At 37.9% G+C, this 22,590-nt stretch overlaps 2 protein-coding genes across 3 annotated transcripts; both read right to left on the reverse strand.

The window, feature by feature from the left end:
- Positions 1–314: 314 nt before the first annotated feature.
- On the reverse strand, positions 315–6,771 carry gnb3a (guanine nucleotide binding protein (G protein), beta polypeptide 3a). 2 transcript variants are annotated; one of them, XM_047810748.1, is made up of 9 exons: positions 6,558–6,771; positions 4,706–4,833; positions 4,087–4,232; positions 3,789–3,852; positions 2,940–3,102; positions 2,636–2,702; positions 2,305–2,506; positions 1,966–2,182; positions 315–1,139 (listed from the first exon to the last, which is right to left on the reverse strand). In XM_047810748.1, exons 2-9 carry the CDS (start codon positions 4,760–4,762, stop codon positions 1,033–1,035), a joined length of 1,023 nt encoding a protein of 340 aa, XP_047666704.1. In that variant the 5' UTR covers positions 4,763–4,833; positions 6,558–6,771; the 3' UTR covers positions 315–1,032. The 2 variants fall into 2 exon arrangements, with proteins under 2 accessions (XP_047666704.1, XP_047666705.1); XM_047810749.1 differs by lacking the exon at positions 6,558–6,771 and adding an exon at positions 5,488–5,573.
- Positions 6,772–10,277: 3,506 nt separating this feature from the next.
- Positions 10,278–21,743, reverse strand: p3h3 (prolyl 3-hydroxylase 3). Its single transcript, XM_027144942.2, has 16 exons — positions 21,360–21,743; positions 20,625–20,809; positions 20,322–20,480; positions 18,991–19,177; positions 18,713–18,844; positions 17,608–17,750; positions 17,117–17,206; positions 16,974–17,026; positions 16,809–16,888; positions 16,028–16,155; positions 14,753–14,848; positions 14,516–14,666; positions 13,786–13,903; positions 13,624–13,699; positions 12,574–12,714; positions 10,278–10,629 (listed from the first exon to the last, which is right to left on the reverse strand). The coding sequence occupies exons 1-16, from the start codon at positions 21,664–21,666 to the stop codon at positions 10,462–10,464; spliced, it is 2,214 nt and encodes a 737-aa protein (XP_027000743.2). The 5' UTR covers positions 21,667–21,743; the 3' UTR covers positions 10,278–10,461.
- Between the last annotated feature and the right edge of the window lie 847 nt (positions 21,744–22,590).

The raw sequence follows: 22,590 nt of genomic DNA on the forward strand, positions 1-22,590 counted from the left end.
ACAGTAAGTGGACCTTAATCAACTAGTTATTCAAAAACTTTTGAAGATAATTGGCTGGACCACATCTTATTTAGGTGTTTCACAGTATAGGGGTATCACCCCAGATTTCTGTTTGTCATAATTATTGTTTGTTTCACAATAAGAAATATTTTGCTGCATCTTTGCACCAACTAAAAAAGATTGTTACTTACTAGCAGTTTTCCAATCAATGTTGAATAAATAAAATGTTAAAACTATAAAAGATATTACACACAGAAAATCCATGATTAACTTTCTTTTTTTAATGCCATATAATGGAAAAGCCAAGAAAAAAGTGAAATCATGCTACAAAATGTTATTTATATAACAGTCAACATGTCATAGAATAAGAATAATGATACTTAATGATTACAGCTAATGCTAAATTGATCAAATGTAGTCAATATTATATACTTCAAATAATATAAATGCAGATAACTAAAGTCTACTATCGAACAATATTTTCCAAACTCATAGATCATTATGAATCTATAAAGCAAAAGGGTTATAGCTTGATTTTTAAATATGCAATGCAAATGTATTTGTCTGCGTTAGTCTGCATTATTTACACAAGAACCCTATCGCTCGTTCCGGTCGGTATGTTTCAGTTCATTCTTAAAGTTCTATGCACTAGTAATAGTAACAGAAACCAACATAACTTACATACCTACATTCCTCTAACTGGCCTTCTTTTGAAATGACCTTAAAAGTGCCTACTGCAGCTACTCGGGGCACCTTGGTCACTCTAATATTTAAACAATCCTATATATCGGTTGCCATTTGTGTAGTATATTCCATAAATTCTTTAAGAAAAAAATGTTCCTATATATAAGATAATGCTTCCTCTCTCTCTCTCTCTCTCTCTCTCTCTCTCTCTCTCTCTCTCTCTCTCTCTCTCTCTCTCTCTCGCTCTCTCTCTCTCTCTCTCTCTGTCTCTCTGTCTCTCTTTCTGCCAAATTTAAACCCACTCCGCTGTTCCCAATCATGTTTTTTCCCCTTTTCTTTAGGTATGTTTTAGTTCCAGATCTTCAAGAAGCTATCCCAGGATCCTGTGCAGAGGGCCATTCCGTCAGGCGTCACACCAAGGCAGCTCACTCGGTTATCGTGGCCTGACAATGTTCCTGTAGAAAGAAATCCAACATTTACATAGAATGACCGTAGCACAACCTTCCTCATAATATTTTCTCATGGCTCTGAGCTGTATCCTCTTTTTAAATCCAGGTTTCCTTCTTCTTCTTCTTGTTCTAGTTCCCATTTTCCTAAAGGCATCTATCTCAGAGTTCCATGCACACACACACACACACATACACACACACACACATCCCTCCCTCCCTCCCTAGGGGAAATTTAGCATAGCCATCCTTGTTTACACTAAGAACCACACAGACTGTATACTGGGTTGTAGTGTATTGTGTTGTCTGTTTGCAGACAACACTAATCTTTAGTTTTGCACTGTTTGAACAAGGCTGCACACATGCACATTGTGATTTATGAGGTTAATTTGACTTTTTAGCCCATAGTTCTATATAGTCTTATGTAGCACCAGGGTCCTAGAGGAACATTGTTTCATCTCACTGTGTACTGCATCAGCTATATGTTTCAAGTGACAATAAAAGTCTCTTTACTAATTTCACCTACTGGCATGTTTTGGTAGATGGGAGGAAACCTGCAAACCCTAAGAACATAAAAAAACAGGCAGGTACAGGGAGAACATGCAAATCCTATCTTTTGTGTTTTTCATTCTGTTTCCTAGATGCTTTCTGTGGATTGTGATCATGGATATTCTTCTGTGATCTGACCTGTTACATCAACACACAGCTTGGTCGCTTTCTACCAATTTGCGAAACCCTTGCCAAAAAGCCAGTTCAATCATGTCAGCCTCTTTCTTGTAATTCCTTCTTCCTTCCCTTGCTTCATTTCCTTGCTCTTTTATTTCCTCTCACTCACCCACTCTCTCAGTCTTCAGCATGTCCCAGATGTTGCAGGTGAAGTCGTCGTAACCAGCCAGCAGGAGGCGACCAGAAAGTGAGGGTGCGAGGGAGGTGACGCCGCTCATGAGGCTCGAGTCGCTGTAAGTGGTCAGCTCTTGATCACTGCGCAGATCATAGAGCTTGCAGGATGAGTCGTCTGAGCCAGTGATCACCGCATTACCATTGGGGAAAAACTACAGAGGGATGAAGAGGAGTTTGTATTTTAACATGTACTTGAAATTGAAGATAATTAAAATTTTGCGGGTATATGAATATATGTGTGTGTTTGAAAGAACAAAGAAAGAAAGAAATTCACCCCAATAGCATTTATGTCGCTCTCATGGCCGTAGAATGTCTGTTTGCACTGGCCTGCTCTTATGTCCCACAGTTTGGCTGTGTAGTCACATGATCCTGAAATAAAGTAATTCATATCTGGCGACAAAGCCAGTGACATGCAGTCACCAATGTGGCCAGCAAAAATCGTCTTCTGTTCCCCGGTCTCGATGTCCCAGAGACAGCTAAATAAATAAATAAATAAATAAAGAAAGAAAGAAAGAAAGAAAGAAAGATAATATTTTTCTTCAATCCTGAACAAAATGATTGTTATTATTGTTATTGTATTAAGTGCAGAAGAACAAGGTGCTCACGCGGTACAGTCTCCAGAGCAGGTGATGATCTCGGTGTCACTCAGGAAGCGACAGGAAGCCAAATAACCTGTCATATATAAGACAGGGGAATTAGTGAACACACAGATAACACACACATTAATTAATTAGTTAATAAATATCTTTCTTCCATTTGAAATGCATGGCACAATACAATTGCATTAGAAAATAAAAATATATACCTGGCCTTACATTACATATAATTGTAGCTCTAGTAACTTAACCATATAAAAAAGGTTTATCAAAATGATAAAGTCTTATTCAGGTGTGTGTTTAATGGTTGCACCTGTATGTGCAGCCAGCTCACGTATGACCTTAATATTGCCATCTTTTGGCATCAGGTTGTAGATAGAGCACATGTTATCAAGGCCACCGCATGCCACCAGGTTTCCTGAGGGAGCGTATGCACACGTCATCACCCAAGAAGACTTGAGCGGGATAGCGTTCACCTGGAACATGGGCATGAGGCAAAGGTCAAAACATCTAAAGTCAACTTTTTTTTATTTATTCCTCTTGGAACAGTGGGTTTGTCATTCTGTTTTTCATAAAACTTTCCAAGCTCCAAGCATTTTCTGTATATTTCTACTGAATTAGATGACCTTATGATTCATTGACAACATCAGAAAGAAACCTGGAAAGTTTCCACTCTAAAAACCTTAAAAATATTTTAAGATTTTTTTTTACACGTATACACTAATAAATGTGTTTGATTCATTCATTTTTTTAAGTATCTTTTTTAACTGTAAATCTGTAAAACCGTACAAATTTATTTTACTTTTCGTTCTTTAGAATTAATCATTTACTTAAAAAATATATATTGTCAGCAAAGTACCAGGAAATTATATTATATTTCTAAGCTGCCATGTGAACATCAGTGTAAAAATGTGTAAAAGGATATGGAATTTTTTGATATGCAAATTAGTATGTTTGTAATGATCTTTTAAAAGAAATTTGCAATTCAAAAATACAGCATTGCTATTTACTTTTTTAACCATGTTTTATTCTGATATGGAGAAAGCAGGGTGTGGTACATGAGCTGTAACAACTAATTCCCTTCATTCAAAACAGCTTTCAGCCTGGGATTTAAAAAGACCATACATCATAAATTAATCATTTGTAATCATGTGCTGAGTACCTTGTTGGTGCTGTAGGTGTCCCATACAATCATTTTACCATCCTGAGATGCACTCACACAGAGTCTGACAGACAAACACAGAGAAACATAGAAACCAGGGTTGGAGAAAATGTAAGAGTGAGTTAAAATGCCTACTCACTGATCCACCACTGACCCATTACTGTTAATTTGCATATATATATATATATATACATATATATATATATATTTATATATATATATATATTTATATATATATGTGTGTGTGTGTGTGTGTGTGTGTGTGTGTGTGTGTGTGTGTGTGTGTGTGTGTACATACTTTGAATCTGAGCCCCATTGCATGGCATAGATCTTGGACAGATGTCCTCTCAATGTCTTTTTGGATTTGAGCTGAACCTTTGACAGTGATGCTGTGCTTGAGACGCTATCCTGCAGCGTGGAGTCCTGCACTGATTTACGTGCCGCCTGTGGAGGTCACGGGTCAGAGAACATGTTCAAGGTGATAAACTGATGTTAAATAAAGGCACTCCTGTTGACTAACTATCCAAAAACTAAAATGTAAACAAAAACAAAAGTAATTTTGAAAAAAATAAAATCAATCTTTCCTGATGTAACCTACGAGAACGAAATCCTTACATATAGATGTGCAATTATTAGTGGAGCTCAAAGGCACAATGATGGCTGCTTGGCCAGTCTAGGATTTGACCTTCAATCACAACCTTCCTGTGCTAGGAAATAACACAGAACCATAACCACTGCTGCTATAAAGTGCCAAGTCATGATTAAAAAATGTTTCTATTAATTGTATGAGGTGTATTTTTGAAACAAAAAAGTTTAATGTCAAAATAAATCCCTTGTGGAATGTGTGTGTGTGTGTGTGTGTGTGTGTGTGTGTGTGTGTGGTGTTAGATTGTATAGTTCACACTAGAGATACTAACAGCAATCTGGTCCTTGAGGTTCTCCACCTCCTTCCGAAGTTGAGCCAATTCACCCATGACAACAGTTGTCAGGCACAACCAATCGACAGAGATGAACAGGAAGTGAGATCAGGTGAGCGAAGTGACTTCTGGAAGGCAATGGACAAATGTAAATAAATAAAATAAAATGAAATTTAAATTTAAAAAATCCCTTTCATTTCAATGAATGTTTCTATAGTGTCCCTCTATAGTCCTCACTTCTATAGAAAGGTCACATTTAATTCAAACCAAAACACATCCTCCCTGCCTTAGAGGCCATTTGCAATTCAAACTCTTCCCGAACTGGTTTGCAAATAGTCACAAATAAGGATGCACGCAAACACACACTGATTCAACCACATGTCCTTTAAACAATAATAAAAATAATAACAATTAAACCTATACACACAATGCAGTCATAAGAAGTACTGTTGGGTTTGATCTTTTTTCTTTCTTTTAGCCCACATAGTAAACAAAGTGTCTCATTCATTTATATCTCTAAACATTTCAGTGTTTACTGTGGATTTCAGTTTACACATCACACATTCGTAACGTAATCCGTATAAGGCTACACAATAAATAGAAATAATCATTCTATTCACTCAGGAGGAAAGTCGTTTATTTATTTAAGCATTTAAAATTCTTTTGTAATAAGAATTTGCGTTACATTCCTGCAGCATCTTAGTATGAACTTAAATGTTCAGAAAGAAGACAAACAACACAGCTAACATAACACTCAGTTCAATAGTACAATTAAATCATACCTTATAATGCGAGGTCACTTTTTCTGCTTTTGCCGTTTAGATGTGTTAGTGTCTCTAGCCAGCTCTTATGACCAAATGAGTTTGCCTAAAATTTGTTTGAGGAAGGGGAGTGGGAGAAGGTGCAGGCAGGGTTAGAGGGAGGGAACTGCTCTGGCATGGACATTAGTCAAATGGGGTCGTTTTACATTTTTTTTAAGCAGGGGACATATAGTATTTTGTGTGAGTTTGTGCTCTTTAGTGTTGATCAGATTATTCTAATAAAAGAGTGGAGTTTTCAATATGTTGTGCAGCGTAGGGAGTCCAGGAGACCCAGGATGGGACCATGCTAGTAAAGGGGTGGAGAGATGGAGAGATGAGGGGTATTGGACAACAGAGAGAGAGAGAGAGAGAGAGAGAGAGAGAGAGAGAGAGAGAGAGAGAGAGAGAGAGAGAGAGGAAAGGAGAGCTGATGCTAGACTGGTGTATGGATGGATGGATGGAGATAACTTTAGAGTTGGTTTAACTCCAGACTGGTCAGATTTTAAGGGAAGCCCTTTGGCTCAAATCTGCTCTCATCTGATTATAGACTGCTCTTCGCATCTGGATAAGAGCTCAAAGGGTGGGGAGAGAGAGGGAGAGAAAGAGAGAGAGAGAGAGAGAGAGAGAGAGAGAGAGAGAGAGAGAGAGAGAGAGAGCAGAGAGAGAGAGCAGAGAGAGAGAAAGAGAGAGGGAAGCTGTGTGGGTAAGGGGTTCATGAGTGTGGCCTAGACATCATTTGAATCCTGGATACTGTCCACTGAGTGACCTTTCATTACTGTGGACGGCTGAAATCCAACCTGCTGCTGATGATCACACATTTGATTCACATCTAACTTCATTTCACGTCAAAGCCTCACCAGTAAAAATGTTATTTTCCTGATTTTCACTGATTTCACATTTTCTTTACTTTAACTACATCATTACTATAGTAAAAAATATATGTAGAAATAAAATCTATTTATTTTAGTGTAATGTTTGATATGTGTGTATCTTCTTTTAAATGTGACAAAAGATTAGTGAGAACAGAATAAAATACAAGTGTAATCACTTACCCTCTCCTCTTCCTCGTCCTTTCCTCCTCCTTCTCCTCCTTTTACTCCTCAGGTATGCTTTTTATTTTTTTGCTATATTTGCTGTTGTATTTATGCTTCTCTTCCTCTCCACTTGTTTTTCACATGATGCTGTTTCACACTGAGTTGCTCTGCTTCCACTCGTTCGGATCTGTCCTGCCTCTCTGCCACTTCTGTGCAGGACAGATGATGTTCGTAGGGCATGAAATGAGCTCAGAGTTGAAAGGATAATGCCGAGGACGCGGTGCGTGAGAAGGAGGGATATTTGAAAAGAGAAAGTAGGGAAAGAAGTCATCAGCTGCAACTACCTTGAATCCTGAGCACAAAGTAACAGATAATGGAAAAATACAAGTAATGGAAATGGATAATGGAAAAAAACAAACAGCACTGGTGTTATAATAAAGATTTAAAGAAAGGGCTTGATTTTGGGTTCGTAAATTGTTAACGACAAAATTTGAATACTTGTCCAACGGTTTGCTCTTTTTCTTTAACAAATTATCATAATGTTTCAACTGGGATTCTGATCATTTTACTCATCAGTATAATAATTTCTGCTTTGCAGGAAAGTTATATGTTCCTTATGACTAATTTCAATCCCTCTAAAATCTCTTTAAGACACATTGCACAGCACTATATTAGAAATATTTACTGGATATTATTACCTATAAAGATATTCAAATTTAAGATAATTATTTACCATTTGAAATCTTTTAAACAAAAAGTTATTTTATTTATTTGAAAAAGTGTATGCTTGTGAGGACCCAGAACATCTGTGCTGCTTATATTCGTGATGCAGGTTTTGTCAGTGGTCTGAAAAATAACAAATCACTGCATGGCAGTTTATTATTCACCGCATGCCATGTGACTCTCTCATAAGCAAAGCAAATGACTCAAGCGTGTCTTTTTGCATCTTCAAGATGGCATCATGCACAGACATCGTGTCCTTTCTCAACCTGTCTCCTCTTAACTTGACTAGTTCGCTCATGAGCCTTCATGACACCTTAGTTTTCTAGGTGTGAAAAAAAATACCATACAGCTCCAGGATTTTTACTAAAGAATTTTGAGGTTGAACTCTGTACATGCTCTGTGCTTTGTGTAGACTTTAAAACGTGTGATTTGTTTAACAAAGCTTGAGAAGATGCCAGCTGAGAGACAGGAAATGGTGCAAGGATTTAGGTGTGTTAGATATGGATGGATGCAGAGGAAGAAACACTCACACTGAATTTGAGTTCTATTTAAAAGATTAAGAAAGGAAAAACAGATAAAGCGAGGTACAAAGCCATGTCATGATCATATGCCACTAATGGAATATTTCACTGCTATTCCATGTCACTAATCATATTTAAGATGTTATGTAATGTATCTAGCTAGCTACAGATATATAGTTAGATACTGTATATAGCTAGCTAGTTACATGACATAAGATATGATGCTGAACACACTGGACTCCGTGACTCCAGGAGTGACTTCCTGTGACTCCAAACCTCAAATTAAGCTGGCCAACATAAAGCCTGGTTTATACTTTATACTGTAAGTTATTTAAAAGTAGAATAAAAAGAAGATAAAAACGGATAAGGGGCAGCGATGAGTAAAATTAGAACAATTGTCTATTTAATATTTACAGAATAGTTCACTAGTACTGGTTCAGACAATGATAAGTAGCCACACAATGATTATGTTTTCTTTTATATAAATTTATATACAGTACATATCCAGAGCTCATTAACATAATAATATTATTCATCTTAATTTTATACATTTTAATAATAATTTGTTTTAAATATTTATTATTTACTTATTATTTACAGATTCAATTTTTGAAAAGCTATAGATGGGTTATAGATGTTAGGGAAAAAAGAACAAAATTAGGTTGTATGTTTGTTATATAGCCAAAAGTATATTTACAGCTGGCCATAACAAGAATACGTTTTTTTCCCCAAACCGTTTTCACAATTTAGAAGCACACAGTTGTATAGAATTTTTTTGCATGCTGTAGCACTAAAGTTTCTCTTCACTTATACTAAGAGGCCCAAACCTGTTCCCGAGCAACAATGCCCCTGTGCACAAAGCAAGCTACATGAAGATATCTTTTGTCAAGGCAGAAGAACTCGAGTATCCTGCACTGATCCCTGACCTCAGCCCTGCTTAACAGCGTCGAGATGAACTGAAACACTGACTATTCCAGACATTCATCCAACATCACTGTCTATCCTTTAGCCCTTACTACTGCCATTTAATATTCTGTGCTCTTTTGAATATCAATCGTTCCTTCTAAAGAAGGATTTGAATAAGATTCATGTATTAACCAAAACATATTCATTTTCATATTTATGTCATATTTAGGTGAATTTTAAGCAGATCAAATTTGACTTAATGTGAACCTGTATACAAATCTAAATAACATTGTTTCTGAATGAGTCATCAATTGTGAACAGTGACAGGATCTAGTTCTTATAGCACTTCTAGTTTTTTTTGGACCACATGTGACAACCCACAAAGATGAATACGGGTTTTCTTTCCAATCGAGCAGGAGCTAAACCTTATTCTATCTGTTTAATCAGTCGATCGTGTCTTTCACCTGGCACAGGTGTGGCTTCAGATCAGTTGGAATAAAAACCTTCACTAACACTGGGTCTTTTTTGATAAGATTGGACATCGCTGATATAGTAGAACATGTGATTGACACTCAATAAAGCAGGAATAAAGCGAAAGCATATCCAATATGCTTGTTCTGATTAGCTACTACTTTGCCTGCTCTTTGAGCTCTAAAAAGACAAAAATGAACTCTACGGGACACAGTAGACACTCCATTCAGGTGACACGTATCCCTCAATTTAATTCAATTCAGTTTTCCACTTCTAAAAGTGAACATTGTCAGAAAGCATTCTGACCCAAAAGTATAAATTTCCATCCGTCCATTCTCTATAGTGCTTACTACTGGGTTGTGAGGAACCTGGAGTCATGCCAGGGGACTGAGGGCACAAGGCAGGGTATACCCTGGACAGGATGCTGGTTTATCTCAGGGCACAATCACACACACTACGGACAATTTAGAGATTCTAATCTGCCTACAACATGTCTCTGGACTCGGGGAGGAAACTAGAGTGCCTGGATGAAGCCCCTGAGGCACACAGTTGAGGCGAGACTAAAACCCCCGACCCTGGAAGGATGAGGCAAACAACCAAGCCACCACACACCAAAAAGTTATTGTATAGTCAGTAACGGAGGATACACCTCTTTAATCCATTAACGTCTCATGTGCACATCTTATTGCTTAATGGACATTTTAGCAGCTCAGTGACATTTAGAGGGTTAATAGTAAATATATATTGTCGTATTCATTAAGCAAAAGACGATGAAAATAGTACATGCTCTTAGTGTGTTTTGTTTTACAATGGAGGAGACTGATTCAATAATTTCTTGTCTGGATTATTGTTCCATATTCTAAATGGGAGCTTTGTAGGTTTCATAAACAAATGCATGCAGGATTATCTGTAATCTCGCTCTCTATCCTCCCCCTGCGCTTAAGTCTCCCGCTTTCCCAACATCTCACTCATGTTTTGTGTCTGCTGTCTGACATCAGTGTTAATAAATAGTCAAGAAATCCTGCTTGCCTTTCTTAGTCGTGCTGTTTCATTTAAATGCTATCTAGTTCAAATACAGTAGTAACAATATTTATTTAATAACAATATCGTGATCCAGTTTATCCAGTTTTGTTTTTATTCAAAAAAAAAAAGTTTGACCAGTGTAACACTGAGTGGTGAGCTGATGCTACACATATATACAGAAAATAAAAGCCTCAGAGATGCTTCTGAAGTGAATATCAAATGTTCATAAAGAGATCAGAGAGATCTGGATAGATCATGTGTCAGAAGTTCAAATATGTTTAAAGTTCATCTCTCCCACTTGACACTCTATCCTTCTCTTTGCTTCTGCTCTTAGATGTTTGGCTTCGCCCACTCCGAGCAGGTGGGAGGTTGTCGTCGAACTCCTCCTTTTCCTCCTTAATTTTTTGTCCACTTATTCCCAACATGGCCTCGGCCTCCTCTCGTTCCTGGAATCAGGTGAAAAATCAAGTGAACAGAAATTCTAACACTAACACATTATTACAATTATTCGAAATAAGAACGTCACAACATTACATTTCCAGAATCTGGCAGATGCCCGACTTACCCTTTCTATTATTTTTTACAACTGAACAATTAGGGTTTAAGGGCCTTGCTCAGGGGCCCAGCCACTGCAGTTTGATGGTTCAAATTCTCATTCTTCTAATCAGTAGTCCTACAACTTAACCACTAATCTACCATATTATTTTGCCTTTCAGTTAAGAACAGTTATACCAGATATATCAGGAGAATTGTTGACCATTCAGCTATACACTCTGGAGTCTACAGTATATGAAGTATTTTCACCTGGATGTTATCCTTGTCTGCAAGTGTCAATGCCTGTAAATTTGACTAAGATGAGAGCACCATAATAAATCTGCCACAAATCAACAGTATGTAGTACATACAGTACATGACATGGAAGAGCGCAGACCACCATAATGGGTTGATCTCTGAGATACAGTTATAGTTTGACGTCATAAGATAAAGATTCAACTATGATCGACTGATGGACTGAAGGAAGAAAAAGAATTTCTCATAAAAATTTCCAGAGGTACAAAGCAACCCCCCCCCCCCTTTACACATGAATGGTATTGAGAATTAGCAAATAAAGATCTGTTGTGCTGCTGTGCAGGTTTATAATGTTATAATGATATGAGCTAGTATCTCATTTACCTTAAATAAAGTATAATAAAAAATAAAATACATTTTTTGAATTGCTGCTCATCATTGCCTTACAATTTTATATACCCACATGCTGTTTATAGTAACAGCAATATATTATACTATGTTCATAGTACATATCTTCCTGTATATTTCTGTTTATAGTAATAACAATATATTTTGTTTATAGCACATACCCTCTGTAAATTTCAGTTTATAGTAATAGCCATCTGTATATTATGTTCATGCTACATATATTCATCTGTACATTATATTCCTAGTACATACACATCTGTAAATGACTGTTTATAGTAATAGCCATATATTTTGTTACAGCACATATCCTTCTGTAAATCCGTATATCATGTTCATAGTACACACACAACTGTAAATTACTTCCATATTACCACTTTATTTAACTTATTTAACTCTTGTAAACACTAGATCCTGCACTTGCTACTATTGCACTCTGGTTAGACCTAAACTGCATTTCGTTGCCTTGTACTTGTACATGTGTAATGACAATAAAGTTGAATCTAATCTAATCTAATCAGGCAAATATTGAGACAGTCCAATCACCTGGGAATATATGCACATTTTTGGATCAACATAGGCCTGAAAATCCCAGTGAGTTGGAGGATTTGAATGTCACACCCTCTTTTGCAGCCCACTACCCACTGCAGTGTGCAAAGGCAAAGCAATAGCAACACACCTGCGTAAGTGGCTTCCATAGACACAAACATAGAACAGAGAAAGGCTTAAAAATACTTAAATTAAAGCTGATATTCTGCTCTGCAATCTTATAGTCAGTTTGACAGAAGATACAGAAATACCACTGTTTAGTTTTACATAGAGTAGAAAAAAGGTGCTTCAGAAGGGTTTTTTGGAATCTTCTACCATTTTCTAAGGTTCTACATGGAACTGTTTATAAAAAGAAACCTGCTCTTGTAGAGGACAAAATAGTATGTTTAACTCTTTAACAGTGGTGATTAATGGCTCATAGGAAAATAGAGAATCCAGACTTTAACTGGTGATAAAATAATTCATTTGTTTATACTTATACAATGTCAATCTGCCAGTGTCATGGAAAGCCAATGCACTGGTAAAAAGGGTTAAAAGGGACAAAAAAAACTATTCAGGGGCTAAATGTACTGAACATCTACAGCCTCATTGCTTAACTAGGAGAGAAATGGGTCTTGTCTTGTTATAGGGAATATATATTTTCTTACCATGTCCCTGTGATGCTTTTCTGTGGTGAACCAGAGTGCTAGTGCACACCTGCGGCCTGCCGTGACCGCTGTGACACCGTGAGGGTTCACGGGTCCTGAAGTGAAAGCAACAAGACGTCCACAACTGGGCTTCACCCTGGCCTACAGAGAGAGGAAAAAGGAGTGAAGATTACAACCAGCACTGTGGGAGCAGGGTAAGTAAGTATATGTTCTATTAACATTTCAATGATAGATCACCTATTGACTTGGAATAATTCTTTTTATAGTAATTGTAAAATTAACAGAAGAAGCTTTCACATGTCACATATACATAATAGTAGAGTGAAGCGACTTTCTTCACATATCCCAACTTATCAGGAAGTTGAGGTCAGAGCTCATTTTGTGTCCATGGAGCAGAGAGAGTTAGAAGCTTTGCTCAAATGTGGCAGCTTGGAAGTGCTAAGGCTTGAACCCCAGACCTTCTGAGCAGCAACCGAGAGCAACTTATAAAGCACATTATATTCTGTTTTTCCTCAGTTATTAGGCACACAAGCAATTTTTGTGAGTGACAGATCATATATAGAGGAAAGTGTGCTAGAAGAAAGTGGTATAAGAGTTAAAGCATGTGTACCTTTATTTTAATGGTGGAAAGTTAGGGCTTAGTATTCATATTAGAATGATAGAATATTGTGATGTACAGTATCTGCTGTATGTCAGTGGGGATGATGGTTCATTCCACCAAAGTGTGAACGTTTTGGAAGACAGAGTATGTCCTGATGGTTGATGTGAGTTTAGAATATTGTGTAAGTAAGAAATGAAGTGAATGTGAAGGAGCAAATACTTTTTGCTTTATATTTATGAGTCATTTTACAAACTTATTGATTTAACCATGTTACTCTCAGGAAAATTTGAAAAAGTTTTAAAGGTCTTTAGAGAACCCGAGACCACATTAGAAAAAGACTGTTCGGCCTTAAAGAAAATTTTTAAACTGACATTTTTATATGATCAAAAAGTTTGCTGTTGGTGTTACTTACAAAATTGGCCTACATATAGAGATAAGAGATTACTTACTGTGATAGTTTTGGCATCTCTGTCTGTAAAAAAAAGCTCCCCTCCTTCAAAATCTTCATTCAGGTAAAGAATTGCACTGCAACAACATTTACCAACATACCATGTTACATCTGCTGTTTAATAAATAGGAGTGCATTAAGTGAATGTGTGTATGTACAGTACCTCAGGTCTCTGTGTGTGAATGCAGGTGCTTCTCTCCAGCATTGCCTGGTCTCTGGCTCCAGAATACAATTATCCACGTGCACAGGGTGAGACAGATCTAAACGTCCCTCCTGATGCCCTACACACAGAGACACACATAGACTCAATCAATCCTCTGAAACGTGTCTATGTATATAAGTGAGTTACGTAGGTGTGTCCCAGTGCTCCTGAGAAACTTTGTGTTTACGAGTTGGGAAGTTCACGTCACTTTCAACAGAGCAAAATGGAGGCGTAAGCCTTGAAGTCCACCTTTTTTTTTTTAAATAAAACTACAAAAATACAGCAAGGTTTTTAAACTATTTTTTTTTTGCTTTGCTTTTTTTAAAAAAAAATCTTTCTAATCAATTTTACAAAAGACACTAAACTCCGTTGTTCCATAATTATATTGTAATCAACCATTTCTTTCCTTAAAGTGCTTAAATTTGCTTAACCAATTTGCTTGAATTTTTAATAACCCATATGATGTGAAATTCAATGCCCATATACCAAACATATAATAACTGCAATCAGCTTTTAAGATTCAATTTCAATAAATTTGCCCTTAAATACAGATGCTGCATCCACTAATTCCACCATGTTTTCTTACTAACACACTGCCAACTCTCAAAAACAAAGCCGAAAGATTTCCCAGTCGTAACTACCTTGCGACAGGACTTAAACGCAGTGTTACTGCAGTGGTGTGCCTGTATACCTGGAATGGCTGACCGGCAAACTAGGTGTGTGTAGGAGAAATAGAGACCGGTGTGGCTCCTAAAATAGGAGTGAAGGAGGATTCTAGCGTTCTCGCCTACTTCGTGTAACAGCTTTGCATCCGATTGGTTCAATAATCCATCCTGTGCCAACTGAAAGACAGAGGTGTGACTTTAGATCTCTTATGGTTATAAAGGCATAACTGATGTTCTTTCATGAACACATATTTCGTTTTCACCTTAAAGGCTCTTAAGACAGTCAGGCCCTCGAATTTCTCGTGAGGTGTGTGCGGAGACCGTCGTCCCTTATAACCGTCACCGAGTGACGCAGCAATCTGTTGAAATGCAACAGGAAATGTGGTAAAACCCTGTTGATACCTGTTTTTATAGCCACATATCCTTAGATTTAAGGATAAATATTTTAATTTAATTTAAAAGCAAAGTGATGTACTAATAATAATTAAAAACAACATAGTAATAAATAAGAACAGAAAAAAGTTGGTTACAGGAAAAGTTAATATAGTGTACAACAACAACAAAGCACAATTTCTATTGAGTTCTAGTAATCCTTAGTGGGCAAGTGGATAAGGCTCCGGGTTGTTGATCGGAGGATCGAGTTTCAAGCCCCACCACTGCCAAGATGCCACTGTTGGTGTATGTGCTGTATCATAGCTGGCCCTGTGTTCTGACCCCAACGTCCTCAGTAGGGATATGCGAAAAAAGAATTCTGTGCTGTAATGTATATGTGGCAATAATAAAGTCGTCCATGCCCCCAATTCATAATAGACAGGGAGAGAGATATCAGAAGATATAATCAGAGAGCTGTGATCCCTTTTTGTTTACTACAGAAGTCTAAATACATCTTTAATGCATGTATAACTTTCTCAAAGATCTCGCTTGATTAAGCGGTGCTTGATACCAGAACTGGAAAAAAAACAAAAAACAAACAAACAAACAAAAAAAAAAACAGATAATTTTTTTTAAACAAACAAAACAAAACAAAACATTTCCTGAAGTCATGTGTAACATTGTGACATGCTGAATTTCATTTGACTTCATTCTTTATATTATTTAAAAAAAAATTGTATTATCAATTTCAAATTTTCAAATATTCATATATTCATAAAAATGTAAAAATAAAAAAAATGTCAATTTATAAATTTGTAATCCTAAATTTAGATCATGTCTGCAAAGCTGCTTTGTAACATTTATAAAAGTGCTATACAAATAAAATAGAACAGAATTAAGATAATGGTTCAGTATCCAGATTTGGGTACTCTCAAGCCACTCAGTGTGACACTGGAGTGAGATTGTTAGTATACGCAAATATAAAGGAAGGAATACAGGATGAAGAAGTGATGCTTGAAGGACTCCACAGACAAAGTTTGTGGTGAAGGAAAAAAAATGCAACATTATCTGTAGAAATGTTGTTAGAGATGCAGCAAACAGCACTGTGGGAAGGCATTATTTTATATATATATATATAGAGAGAGATTATAATGTCATCAGCTTACAGTTGCCACCTGCATCAAGGTGTCGCATTCAGACTGGGACAAAACACCATCCAGTACAACACGATTGGTTCCATTCATGGCCTCGTCATCCATTGTAATGGTCACACCAACCAGAGGAACTGGACCTCCTAGAAACAGAAATTATATATGAGAGAGAAAGAGAGAGAGAGAGAGAGAAATATAAATGTTTATTATTATTATTTCTTTATTTCCATCCTTTGTTAGCTTTGGAGAGAGAGAGAGAGAGAGAGAGAGAGAGAGAGATTTAAATGCTTATTATTATTATCTCACTCACTCACTCATTTTCTACCGCTTTATCCGAACTACCTCGGGTCACGGCGAGCCTGTGCCTATCTCAGGCGTCATCGGGCATCAAGGCAGGATACACCCTGGACGGAGTGCCAACCCATCGCAGGGCACACACACACTCTCATTCACTCACGCAATCATACACTACGGACAATTTTCCAGAGATGCCAATCAACCTACCATGCATGTCTTTGGACTGGGGGAGGAAACCGGAGTACCCGGAGGAAACCACCGAGGCACGGGGAGAACATGCAAACTCCGCACACACAAGGCGGAGGCGGGAATCGAACCCCGACCCTGGAGGTCTGAGGCGAACGTGCTACCCACTAAGCCACCGTGCCCCCTATTATTATTATTATTATTATTATTATTATTATTATTATTATTATTATTATTATTATTATTATTATAATAATAAATTTTCTTTCTCTCGTGTTAGATTTGGTTACCAATTCAGATTCTACATACTCACCAGCATAAAATCCACTATCATCCACCTCTAAAACCTTCTCTCCTTCGTTTAGTTTCTCAATTAGCTCTTTTCTCTCTGCTCTGAAAATGAGAAAGTGGAGATGTCAGGTTCCCACGGTAACACTTCCTAAACAAATCTGTGTGTTTATCCATTATTCTCCTTCACCTCCAGCTTTCTCTCAGCGACTCTGGAACGATGTCCTCTGGCGTCCATAGATCCTGCCAGAGCCGAATTGGAAAACCTCATTTAATTACTTTAAGTGGAAAATGAGAAACAGTACGGAAAACAGAATAAGAGGTGTGTTTTACCGGGTCATAGAACTTGAAATCAAGGTTTTCCACTCCAAAGTAAAGCAGTTTCTTTTCTGCTAGAGCTCTGCTGATGTAGTTGGAAATTTCCTATAAAGAGAAGGTTGTTATGTTTTTACTCGATCTACAATTTTTCCAAAGAAGTTTTGGAGGTCGATAAGTGATTCTAAATCAAAATTAAACTAGAATTTCTTTAATAATTCTAGTTTAATTTTGATATGTATGAATTGACATATGTTTGACATATGTATGAATAAAATGCTAATCAAAAATAAGATTTTTCCTTCTATGCTTATTATTAATAGCCCTAATTATTTGAATGTACAGATTGTATTTATTACGTTTCTTCTATTAAGTAAATGTTTATTTTTCTATTGTGTTGTTTTCTGGCATGACAGTTTTCCAGCTTGTTTCACACATCCCAAAAAGAAAAGACATGTTTGAACACTTTACCTTTAACATTCACATCACACATCATGCAGTCGTCCTACCCGTGAAGGGCCTGTGGCCTGTGCTTCAGTGTCGCCCTCCAGAGACTCTGTGTAGAGCTGAAGGTTACTAAGTGATTCCGTGTCGTTTGGATGAAACAACAGAAGAGAACGCAGTGTCTGCAGAGCCCCCTTCAGGTCCCCCGCTACCAATACAACAAAGAAAAGCCAGTGAGCGAACAATAACATGGCCAAATACTGTATATGATCCATTTGTGTTAGCGGAAAGCTCATTGCCTTGAATGTATCATGTAATTAATGAAACACGACATGTTTTGTTAGGAAAATGACCCGTGGGGTGGTGTGCCGTCAAACAGAGTTGATTATTTTCCAATAACAGCATGTCCATGAGGGGTTTATTCTTCTAATAGCACTGCAATTTTCTTAAATGTATTAAGGCAATAAGATAACACTTTATTAAAGCAGCAGACAAGAGACAATGGAGCAGGAAAAAAATGAGGCAAATATTCAAAACACTGATGAGAACGTATACACAGAAAACATACTCACAAAATGGGACTGAATATAACCAGATCTACTCATATCCAGATTATAGCATGTGTGTGTGCAAAAATGACATTGTGCAGCATGGCACGTTAAACGTTTATCCATTTACATGTCCTTAATATTGTGAAATGTACGTACTTATGAATTCATTTATATACAGTATAACAGCTTCCAACGGTCTTCCAACAGCCACCACACTAATTGAATGAGACACAAAACTTCATCTTGTCAAATTAGTGAGAAACTGGACATCCCTCTGTCTTTCAAGGAATTGGAGACTCTTTCCAAAACGTCCTAAAAAACATTACTGAACGCTTTATTCGACCAACAGTTGTTCTGGTTTTTTTAATCAACTTCTTAGGAATATCTGCCATACAAAATCCTGAATAAATTTTTACAACAGAAATGGAAGAATGTAGTAGAGCAAGAAAGAGGAGAAAATGAGCCAGGTTTCGTTCTCATGTCAGTTTGGGATGATGATGACAAAAGCAAACGCACAGATGCTCGGTTGAATGAAAAATGTTCTCAGAAGTAAAAAGCACTTAAGTAATCAGTCATTGTTTTCCTGTCATTTGAATGGAATGCTGTGGTGAACTCTGACCTTTATACTGGGCAATATGGAGATGCTCGAGCTGCAATGGAAGAAAATCCTCCTGAGGAGAGATCCGTCCAGGCCGAGTGGACACCAGACCAACACATGCTTGATTGCAGGCCAATAGAGAGAGAGACAGGGCTGTGGGGTATAGAAAAAAAAACCTTGTCCAGTATACACTTACAAAATCATACAAAATCTTGATTCTCCTGTGTATAGTACACAATTCTCCTTATTTATATACTGGTATTAATTCCTGTTTCGTATTTGTTTACTTCTTTTCTCACCTGCAGCTTTTTCATACACTCCCTCTACACTGTCTGTCTCCTCCGGGAGGCGCTGTGATGTAACCACGCACTGAGCTCTGCACTCATCCGTCTGTTTCAGCGTCTCGTTCACACACTCCTTCCACCTCTCCACCGCTCGGGCCCAGTCAGAGGAGCTCTCAGCTGTGACAGCAGCATCATAGACCTCCTGCATTTAACACAGGGTGGGATGGAGGAACATGTGCATGAAGTGTGATGGATAAAGAACTCATCATTTGAGGATGTGAGCTTTTGTGTACTCTATCAGTCACTGGCACTGCTATGGAGAAAGAATTAATGAGAAGGAAAGTGGGGGATGAAAGGCTATTATGGAAAGAGGGAGAGAATTAAAGGGTAAATATATATGATATTAAATATTAGTGAACATAGGAAGGTATGGGATGTTATTATGAAGGCTGATGTGGCAGAAAGAAGTTTGAAAAGTTATTAAATCAATGTTGAACCACCTTCTACATCAATGAAGACATATTTGAATTTTTCTTCTTTCATTTTTTTTAAATTTAACTAGAACTACATTGGAGCTAATATAGCTAACACGTACATTGATCATTCAATTCACCGGCTTGAGTAGTTTCACAAACTCAGGTAGCTATGCTATTTTCTTTATAATGCCAATTTTACAAGTAACTCTGTATTAGATATGACAGAAGAAGAAAATTATTCATTGGCCTGACACGATGATACTAATTTTAGTTGGCATACTGTTAGCATGATGCTAAACTTTCCTTACTTGTCTGCTACATAAACATCACAGCTGCAGTGAAAAACTGAAAAGCAAACTTGGAGTAAAAACAAGTATTTAATGACTGTATAAAGTTAGCATAATTAATGATTAAGTACATTTCATAGTTCCATTCAAAAAATGATTTTATGACAAGATTCTATATTTTGTTTGACCTGAATGATTTTACAGTTGCTTTGTAAGATGTATTAAGTCCTTGCACATGCTCTTCCTCACCTAGGTGGAAATTGCATGCTAAAAGAGTCCTAACACTAGACATTATTCAGTTTCATAATTCATACTGTACAGAGCTGTTACGTCTGAAGAAATATGTCAACTTTGCAACGATGCTGAACAAAATATTTTTAATATATAAAGTATTTAACATGGGCTGAATTTTGTTAGCTGTAGAGAATTATGCCTCTAATGTTGCTACTTACAGTAATCTGTAATATGTATTAGTTGATATTAAATGAACATTTCCATTCTGACATATTTCTTATTACTTAGCATTCAAAGAATGCAGATTTTCGTCTCAGCTTTCCTCATCATATCCTGTCCTTCTCCTTACCCAGTGCTTCTCTAGTTCTCTCTCTCTGTCCTGAAAGGCGTCCTCTGTAACCCCAGCCATACGTCTGTATTTCTCAATGTTGTTCCTCATCTCCAGGTGACTCGGGTTGGCCAAAAAGAACGTGTGAGCGGCAGCAGCAGCCTTCCTTGGCTTACCTAACTGCACAGAAAAAGTAAAGGCTTCTCAATATTCAGAATCAGTACAATGTTATTAATGTTGATGCCTGATGCCTAGTAGACATGTTTGGATAATAGGTTACAAAATAGGAAGCTTTGTTCATTTTTTGCAGACACATTAGTCTACCTGGAAGTAGATCATCTGCAGGTAATTGTAAGCATTGCGAGTCCCAAATTCATACTCAATATCTGAAGATACAGGAAGCAGACCAGCAGGAGTGACACCTCGGTTTAAACAGTACTTTATACACTCTGCTCGCTGCTGGATCCAGTCCAGTGCCCACAGATCCAGGGTGCTGCCTTTTTCTGCATCTGCTCACACACACACACACACACACACACACACACACACACACACACACACACACACACACACAAACACACACACAATACTGTATATGCACTCACCAGTCACTATATTAGGAACATGGCATTAAATATACTGGTACAGGTCAAGAGCTTCAGTTTTGTTCATTAGAATGGGGATACAGAATGAACATGGAGTTTTTCCCCTTCTTTATTTGTCCTGTTTGGGTGAACCTGTGCCCACTGTAGCCTGTCATTCCTGTTATTAGTAAAACAGGAGTAAAACCTGATGTGGTATTCTACTGTTGTACTGTGTATTCTGAGATACTTTTCTCCTCATCATGGTGAGAAACTGTTTCAGCTGTGCATGAAAAGCTTCTGAAATACTCAAATTAATCCCCTGTCACACTTTTTCTCTCCAATTAATTATGACGTGCCACAAATATTCAAATATTCAAATTAGCGCATGCAGTTACTTAGAAACTTTCTCATGGTGAATTGGCTGCTTGGCTATTGTAAAAAAAAAAAAAAACCTGTACTGATGTCTGAAGGCTACCTAGTATGGACACTATGTCGTCTCCAGCAGCGGAGCACTCGTCGTGGCATTTTCGCCTGATTTTGCGCAGCGCTTCTCGGGTCGATATGGACAGCTCGATGTACTCGGCCGCTTTCTCCCAGTCCTCGGCGAAATAAGCTCGCACTCCGTGATAGTAGAGTTCGTCGTAAGGCTGCAGCAGGCCTGAGAGAGAAGTCGAGCTTCCCGGACTGCCTGCAGCCAAAGACACGCAGAATAACAAGGCGCAGAGCGAGACAGAGGCCATGCGCAGCGCCACGTCTACAGGCGCTTTAAAGCGCAGCGCCATAGTGCACAGTGCGCAGGAGAAAGAGGAATGGGATGTTGGAAGGAGGAAAGCAGAAAAGAAAAAGGGAGGAGTGATAAAAGATGGGTGGGGATGTAAAAGGAGTGAGTGAGTGAGAGTGTGTGTGTGTGTGTGTGTGTGTGTGTGTGTGTGTGTGTGTGTGCAGTTTTAATGCTAACCAGCTGTTATAGGCTGGTACTGAATAGAAATATAAACATATAAATAGTGTCTGTCACATTGCAGACAGCAGTACTGAATGTTTGCATGAAGGTTTTCTTTTCATGAAGGCCCCTTTATAACCGTGTTCTCTGTCCACACTGATGCGTCCAGCTTCTCTGTCTAGCACTTTACAAAACTGAAGTTCAACATGTACAAAGGCCCTATTCTTGTTGCATGCGAGTCAATGGGCCGTATGTTTTAGAATATACGCTCAAATTCTTTTGTGGATAGGTTTGATACCACGTACAATTATCTGCCATTTAAATCGACAGAATTTACATTTAATTACGTGTGAGTGATCGGGAGAAAGAGAATTAACTGTGACAGATATCTGACAGGTGAGCTGGGAGAATTCTTCTCCAGAATTCTTTTGAAGTGAAGTGACATACGGCTAAGTATGGTGAACCATACTCAGAATTCGTTCTCTGCATTTAACCCATCCAAAGTGCACACACACAGCAGTGAACACACACACACCGTGAACACACACCCGGAGCAGTGGGCAGCCATTTATGCTGTGGCGCCCGGGGAGCAGTTGGGGGGTTCGGTGCCTTGCTCAAGGGCACCTCAGTTGTGGCCGGCCCGAGACTTGAACCCACAACCTTAGGATTACGAGTCAGACTCTCTAACCATTAGGCCACGACTTGCCCCATTCTGACAGTCAGCACTGGCGTGCCTCAGGGATGTGTCCTCTCCCCACTGCTTTTC

The sequence above is a fragment of the Tachysurus fulvidraco genome, chromosome 3 (assembly GCF_022655615.1).
Source record: "Tachysurus fulvidraco isolate hzauxx_2018 chromosome 3, HZAU_PFXX_2.0, whole genome shotgun sequence".
Classification (NCBI taxonomy): Eukaryota; Metazoa; Chordata; class Actinopteri; order Siluriformes; family Bagridae; genus Tachysurus; species Tachysurus fulvidraco.

Coding starts and splice junctions, on each gene's coding strand:
- gnb3a (XM_047810748.1), bottom strand. CDS start 4,762: ATGGGTGAATTGGCTCAACTTCGGAAGGAGGTGGAGAACCTCAAGGAC. Junction 3,853..4,086: donor CAATGGGGCTCAGATTCAAA/GTATGTACACAC, acceptor TTTGTCTGTCAG/ACTCTGTGTGAGTGCATCTC. Junction 1,140..1,965: donor GCTGAAGACTGAGAGAGTGG/GTGAGTGAGAGG, acceptor TTCTTTCTACAG/GAACATTGTCAGGCCACGAT.
- p3h3 (XM_027144942.2), bottom strand. CDS start 21,666: ATGGCGCTGCGCTTTAAAGCGCCTGTAGACGTGGCGCTGCGCATGGCC. Junction 16,889..16,973: donor TCGCTGAGAGAAAGCTGGAG/GTGAAGGAGAAT, acceptor TCTCATTTTCAG/AGCAGAGAGAAAAGAGCTAA. Junction 12,715..13,623: donor GAGATGCCAAAACTATCACA/GTAAGTAATCTC, acceptor CTCTCTCTGTAG/GCCAGGGTGAAGCCCAGTTG.